Source organism: Arachis stenosperma, chromosome 2 (assembly GCF_014773155.1).
Source record: "Arachis stenosperma cultivar V10309 chromosome 2, arast.V10309.gnm1.PFL2, whole genome shotgun sequence".
NCBI lineage: Eukaryota > Viridiplantae > Streptophyta > Magnoliopsida > Fabales > Fabaceae > Arachis > Arachis stenosperma.
The window spans coordinates 78,633,878-78,641,001 of NC_080378.1; the positions used below are offsets into that span (position 1 = coordinate 78,633,878).

The 7,124-nt window shown below is 33.5% G+C and overlaps 1 protein-coding gene across 1 annotated transcript; it reads left to right on the forward strand.

Moving 5' to 3' along the window:
* The first annotated feature begins 432 nt into the window (after window positions 1-432).
* On the forward strand, window positions 433-6,746 carry LOC130963041 (uncharacterized). The gene is made up of 3 exons (XM_057889193.1): window positions 433-688; window positions 4,249-4,945; window positions 5,003-6,746. The coding sequence occupies exons 1-3, from the start codon at window positions 433-435 to the stop codon at window positions 6,744-6,746; spliced, it is 2,697 nt and encodes an 898-aa protein (XP_057745176.1).
* The last annotated feature ends 378 nt before the right edge of the window (window positions 6,747-7,124 follow it).

The window sequence follows — 7,124 nt, forward strand, 5'->3', positions numbered from 1 at the left end:
TAATTATGAACTAAGAACAAGACTCAAATATAGATCAGATTCAGAAGGAACAAAGCATCTCCATACACTTATCTGAAATTCCCACCAATGATTTACATAAGTATCTCTATCTCTATTTTATGCTTTATTTATCTTTATATTCAAAAACCATTATAACCATTTGAATTCGCCTAACTGAGATTTACAAGATGACCATAGCTTGTTTCATACCAACAATCTCCGTGGGATCGACCCTTACTCACGTAAGGTTTATTACTTGGACGACCCAGTGCACTTGCTGGTTAGTTGTGTGGAGTTGTGACAAAGTGTGATTCACGTTTGAAAGCTCCAAGTCTTTGGCGCCATTGTTGATGATCACAATTTTGTGCACCAGAGGTATATGTCTCGATACATATCAGAGAAACATTGGCGTTCCCATATTTGATCACTTAGATGGCTTACCAGGTTGAGGTAGCTTGGGAGCCTCAGGATGAGAGACCATCGGTTGCCGACCGTAAGAAGGTTATTCTGTACGGCAAACGGTTCAGATCTCTAGGCCGCAGAGCACCCACTACTATTCCTACAGAGGCGGCCACATCCTTAGCAGCACCTTCGGTAGGACCTTCAGCACCTTTAGCTCCTTCTATACTAGCAGCACCATCATCTGCATCACAGACGATGTATCGCCTTGTGCAACACCTCTTCGAGCGTATAGATCAGATGGAGCATCACAACCAGTGGTTATGAGCACTTAAAGCATCGCAACAGGTGACGTTATGCACATTTGAGGCGGATTGTGACTTTCTGGCAGCATTCACATTCCCTCTGAGCCTGACACCCCTTTGGAGCATTCTGATGAGGAGGATTCCTAGCACGAGGAGGCCACGCATGAGCAGCCGGCAGAGCCACAGGCACTTGCAGCAGACGGTGGAGCAGATGGCAATTGTAAGGTCCCACATCGGTTGGGGAGGAGAACGAAGCATGCCTTATAAGGGTGTGGATACCTCTCCCTAGCATGACGTGTTTTGACGAGTGAGTGTGGGGGGCTTCGGCTATCATCCCTATCGTCAAAGGCAAAACCGTGAGGCCTTGTGTGCCAAAGCGGACAATATCGTGCTAGCGGGTGGTTTGGACTGTTACAGATAGTATCAGATATTGGTTGTTTTGAATACTTTCTAGTTTATCGCATTTTACACTTTTGTTTGTATATATTTTAGACTTTAAATTAGTTTGCATCTTTTTAGTTTGGTAGTTTATAGATATATATAATTATTATAGTTGACTAGTTGTGATTGGAAATGCGCATAACCGAACTTAGTTTAATCTGATACATATGAGAAATTGAGTTGATTGAAAATGGAAAGAAACTAAGGATTTTTTATTTTCTCAATCACATCATATCGTATTTTATATATATATATAAATAATAAATGTTGATCAATTTGATGAAATTTTTAAGAAATTCTTTTTTTCTTAAAAAGGGCATTAAAATTCAAATTGATTTGAGTTAAAAAATTTCAATTATACCTGCACGATTCATATATTGTGGAATATGGTTTTTGAGCCTAATTGTATGGTTATATCATTTAACCATGATTTTGATTCTTGTGTGTCTCTTCTCTATGATTTCAATATTTGGTTTGTTTAATTCTATATGTCCATTATTTAGTGTATATTTATGCATTTATGTGGTTGAGGCTATCACTTCATTATAGGTCAGTTAACCCAAATAGCCTACCATTTTATTTGCCTTTATTTGCCACTTTGAGCCTTTTAATCCCCTGTTGTTCTTTATATTACCACATCACTAACCTTAAGTAAAAAAATAATTAATTATCCTATTTGAATCTTTGGTTAGCTTAAGATAGTGAGTGTGTGTGTCAACTAAGTGTGAAAAAAATGTGAGAACTTTGGTTGATAAAAATGTGTTTTATGCTTATTGAGAAATATTGAGAATTTTGGTGTATACTCATGCAATAGTATGGGAATCATATGCATTGATATCTTTTGTATATATTATGTTTCATATAGAAAAAAAAAGAGGAAAAAAGAATAGAAAAAAAAAAGAAATAATAAAAAAAGACACAAAATTACCCCAATGTGAAATTTAGTAAAAATCAATGCATATGTGATTGAATTGAATTTGATACATGAGTGTGTATATATGTAAAGTGAGATTTTGGGTAGCTAAGTTTGATACTAGAAGTATGTAGGTTGTGTATGGTTAGGTGAGAGCTTAGGTTAGTCAAAGATTCAAATTCAAGCACACTTAGCCATACATATATCCTCACCTTCACCTTAGCCCCATTAAAAACCTTGAAAAGCCCTCATGATATTTGCCTATGTACATTAAATATTTGTTGATTGGTTAGATGAAGAACAACCTTAGAAAGCATGATTAGAGGAGAATTGAGTAAATTAACCCTAAACACTTGAGCAACTAGAATGCATATACACATCCAGTGAGGGTTCAAATGCTCAATTCCATATTTCCATCTTTGATCATTGCTTATCTTGCAAGTTTGTAAACTCTTTTGAATAACTTAATTCAATTGTGAATTTTATTTTTGTATGATTATTTGAGCCCTTGATTGTGCATACATGCCTTCTTGGAAATTTGATTCACTTTGACTACATATATACTTATATATAAATAGGTAGTAATTAGAATAGTTATATGCATATAGGTAGTTGCATTTAGATAGTTTGAATTGAATAAAATTGATAATCCCTTCTTGTCTTTCTTGAGTTTAGCATGAGGACATGCTATTGTTTAAGTATGGAGAGATTGATAAACTATAATTTTATGGTTTATCTTGTATTGAATTTGGTAAATTTTATCAATTTTTCTCACATCTATTCAATGAAATAGCTTAGTTTTATGAATTTCTCCCTAATTTGTGCTTAAGAGTGAAAATATGCATGAACATAAAAGTGACAAAATAAATTCATGCACTCTTGTTACTTTTGATTTCCATTTAATGCAATTTATGTTTTCATGTTTATTAATGCTTATTTGAGTTGTTATTATTATTATCTTTCATTGGATAGTTGTAGATTTTATATTTCTTGCTATTTTAATATGCTTTTCTTTTATATCTCGCAAGTGTTTGATAAAATGCTTGGTTGAATTTTAGAGTAGAATTTTGTATTCTTAGCTTGGGTTGAGTGATTGGAGACTTTTGAGTTATCAAACTCTTTTGTTGATGGGTGATTTAGGATTTCTAGTTGGATTGAATTCTACTAAAGCTAATCTTTGATTAGGACTTGTGAATTAGAGTTGACATTGTTCACTTGACTTTCTTTCAATTGTTAGAGGTTGATTAAGTGAGAGCAAGAGACAATTACCATCACAATTGAGGATGATAATGAGGATAGAAATATTAGTTCTCATTCCTTGCCAAGACCTTTCTTAGTCGTTAGCTTATTTTATTGTTATTTACATTTCTTGTCCCTTATTACAAAACCCCAAAAATACTTTCTCATAACCAATAATATGCACACTTTCCTGCAATTCCTTGAGAGACGACCCGAGGTTTAAATACTCTCGGTTATTTTTATTGGGTTTGCACTTGTGACAAACAAATTAAACTTTGATTGAGGGTTGATTGTTAGTTTGGATCTATACTCCGATGAGATTATATTTTGTGAAAATTCCTATCTGACAATTTTTCTTCGTCACCAACAGGGACGGATACAAGGGGGCAAGTGGAGGCTTGGGCCCCCCAGCTTTTTAAAAAAAAAACATTAGTAGTAAAATTTAAGCCCAATCCATAAAATATAATAATGTTTAAATTTTTTAAATCCCTAAATTGGCTAACAGAAACACTAGTGACTAGATTACCTTTCTTCTTTGACATTTAGGATTCCTTCTGAAATTGAAGCCATAGCCTATAGCCACGCACTGACGCACGATGCCCTCCACTCCACTTAATCATTGACCACTATCTTACTCTCACAATGGTACAACTACATACAAGACAAGGTACATTTTATTATATATTTTAAATTTTAAATTTCTTGTTATATATCTTAAACAATTACTATGCAGATTTTATTATTCTTGTTGATATATCTGTGTACTGTGTGACTGTGTATTAGTGTATATTATTAATTTGTCTAGTGGTTTTTTTATTTTTTATTTTTAGTAAAATTGATAATGATTTAGTAAAAAAATATTATTAATTTATTATTGATGTTTAATTAATAAAAAATATTTAGACTTTATTTATTCATGTGAGTATATAATTATTTGATTTTTTTTTTCAGGTAAAAAGAAATTAGAATATTTTATGATGAGAAAGCAAAGTAAAATTGATGCAATTTTTAAGAGAAAAGCTGCTGATAATGTTGGAGTTCAAACAAGTCAACCCTCTAATCTTATTTCACAAGAAGTTCAAGTAAGTGAACTCTCTAATCTTACTCAAAATACACATGAACATGAAGCCAAAGTTCCAAGATTAGAAAGAGATGTTGATATCTCTTTACTAGAAAGGGATCCAGGAAAGCGACGTCCAATTTGGCAGTATAATGTCAATGAACGTGACAAGATTCGTAGAGCATACATAATAGCTGGGCCATACCAACCAACAAATATTAGCTATCCAGCTTCTGGTAATAACAATCACCGTCGTTATTTTCAATCTTCTTGGTTTAAGAAATTTTCAAGTTGGTTAGAATATTCACCAGAAAAAGATGCTGCTTATTGTTTGCCTTGCTACTTGTTTAGTAAACATTATGGTGCTCGCAATGATGGAAAAAATGCATTTTCAGAGTTAGGATTTAGTAATTGGAAGAAAGTAAACAATGGAGTGAATTGTGCATTCGTATGTCACGAGGGTTCTATTCCTAATTCTCCTCATAATTTATGTGTGAAATCTTGTGATGATTTAATGGCTGATTCTAAGCATATAGACAAAGTTCTTGATAGGCATAGTGATGAAACTATTGCAAATAACCGATTAAGGTTGAAGACATCTATTGATGCTATTTGATGGCTTGCATTTCAAGCATGTGCATTTAGAGGCGACGATGAAAGTCCTGGATCTTTGAATAGGGGAAATTTTATTGAGTTAATTAAGCTTTTAGCTTCATGTAATCAAAATGTTAATAATGTTGTCCTTGAAAATGCTCCTGGAAATGCTCAATATATATCTCCCGGTGTTCAAAAAGATATATTGCATATCTTTGCTAGAAAAGTGCGTGCAACAATTCGAGAAGAAATTGGTGATTCTAAATTTTGTATAATTATTGATGAAGTAAGAGAAGAGTCAAAGCGAGAACAAATGGCTGTGGTTTTGAGATTTGTAGACAAGCACGGTTGTGTTCAAGAAAGATTTTTTGATCTTATACATGTTTCTGATACGTGTTCTTTGACATTGAAAACAGAAATTTCATCAGTTCTTTCTCGTCATAATCTTGATGTTCAAAATCTTAGGGGACAAGGGTATGATGGAGCTAGTAATATGCGTGGTGAATGGAATGGATTGCAAGCTCTATTTTTGAAAGATTGCCCTTTTGTTTATTACATTCATTGTCTTGCTCATCGATTACAATTAGCACTTGTTTCTGCAGCCAAAGAAGTTTGTTATGTTCATCAATTCTTTTCAAAACTTACCCTAATTGTGAATGTTGTGACTGTTTCTCCTAAACGTCATGATCAGTTAAGGGTTGCTCAAGCAAATAATGTTGCAAACTTAATTGCCAATGATCAAATTGTGACAGGTAGTGGACTTAATCAAATTGGTACTTTGCAAAGAGCTGGAGATACTAGATGGGGGTCTCATTTGAATTTTGTACGTAGCTTGCTATGCATGTTTGATGCTACTTGTGAAGTTCTTGAAAAAAGCACTGAAGAAGGTAATTTCTCCACTCGTGGTGATGCTAGTGCTGCTTATGATGCTATCACATCCTTTGAATTTGTCTTTGTTTTGCATTTGATGAGAAATATTTTGGAAGTTAGTCATGATCTTTGTCAAGCTTTGCAACGAAAAAATCAAGACATATTGAATGCCTTAACTCTGGTTTCTACTACCAAGACTTTAATCCAACGAATGAGAGAATCAAGTTGGGAGGCTTTCATAAAAGAAGTTATATTATTTTGTGAGAAACATGAAGTTGAAGTTCCTGATTTGAATGCAATGCATATTCCTGAAAGAGGCCGAACTCGCAAAATTGTTGACCAAATTTCAGTAGAGCATCATTACCGTGTAAATTTATTTCTGGCTGTAATTGATACACAGTTGCAAGAGATTAATGGAAGATTCAATGATAATATGGTGGCATTGCTTACTTTAAGTTCAACTTTAGATCCCAGAGAAAATTATAAGCTCTTCAGTGTCAACAAAGTATGTGAATTAGTAGAACGGTTTTATCCAGGCGACTTCACTGACCAAGAGAAATTTCACATTAGAATGCAAGCTCAACATTATGAACTTGATGTTCCTAATCATGTTGAGTTAACTAACTTGTGCACAATTTCGGAGTTATGTCAAGGATTAACGAAGACAGAAAAGTCTTTAACATATCCTTTGATTGATCGTTTGATTCGCTTGGTATTAACTCTCCCTGTTTCAACTGCTACAACTGAGAGATCTTTTTCAGCTATGAATATTGTGAAGAATAGACTCAGAAACAAAATGGAAGATGAATTTCTTGCTAATTGTCTTTTGATTTATATTGAGAAGAAGATTGCTGAAAGATTTGACACCGATTCTATTATCGATGAATTTTATGATATGAAGAATCGACGTGTACCACTTCGTTAGTAACAAGTACACATGTTTTTTTGTACTTTAAATATATAGTCTCTGTCGTTATATTTTTGTAATGCATCTTACATTATAATTTATTTACATATTTTTTAATATTATATATGTTATTGGCCCCCCACAATAACATTTCTGGATCCGTCCCTGGTCACCAATGTCAAAAAAAGAGAGTGTGAAGTCCAAGGTGGTTTTTATTTCTGCACGTTTTGGACAATTGGTTCGAGGTATGTGTTGATTTTACGTTTTTGTTGTAATATAAGACTGTTTTTTAAGGTTGTTATTCTGCTATCGCTTGATGTAGTTGGTTGTGTTTAATTTGAATATTTATCTAGATTCTTTTTTAATTGTGCAGAGTTGTTAGGTTAATTATCTATT

What these genes read in the sequence shown, in the direction of transcription:
- LOC130963041 (XM_057889193.1), top strand. Translation starts at nt 433, where the DNA reads ATGGCTTACCAGGTTGAGGTAGCTTGGGAGCCTCAGGATGAGAGACCA. An exon ending in TGTGCAACACCTCTTCGAGC is followed by an intron (nt 689 to 4,248) that starts GTATAGATCAGA and finishes TTTTTTTTTCAG; the next exon opens with GTAAAAAGAAATTAGAATAT. An exon ending in ATTGCAAATAACCGATTAAG is followed by an intron (nt 4,946 to 5,002) that starts GTTGAAGACATC and finishes ATGTGCATTTAG; the next exon opens with AGGCGACGATGAAAGTCCTG.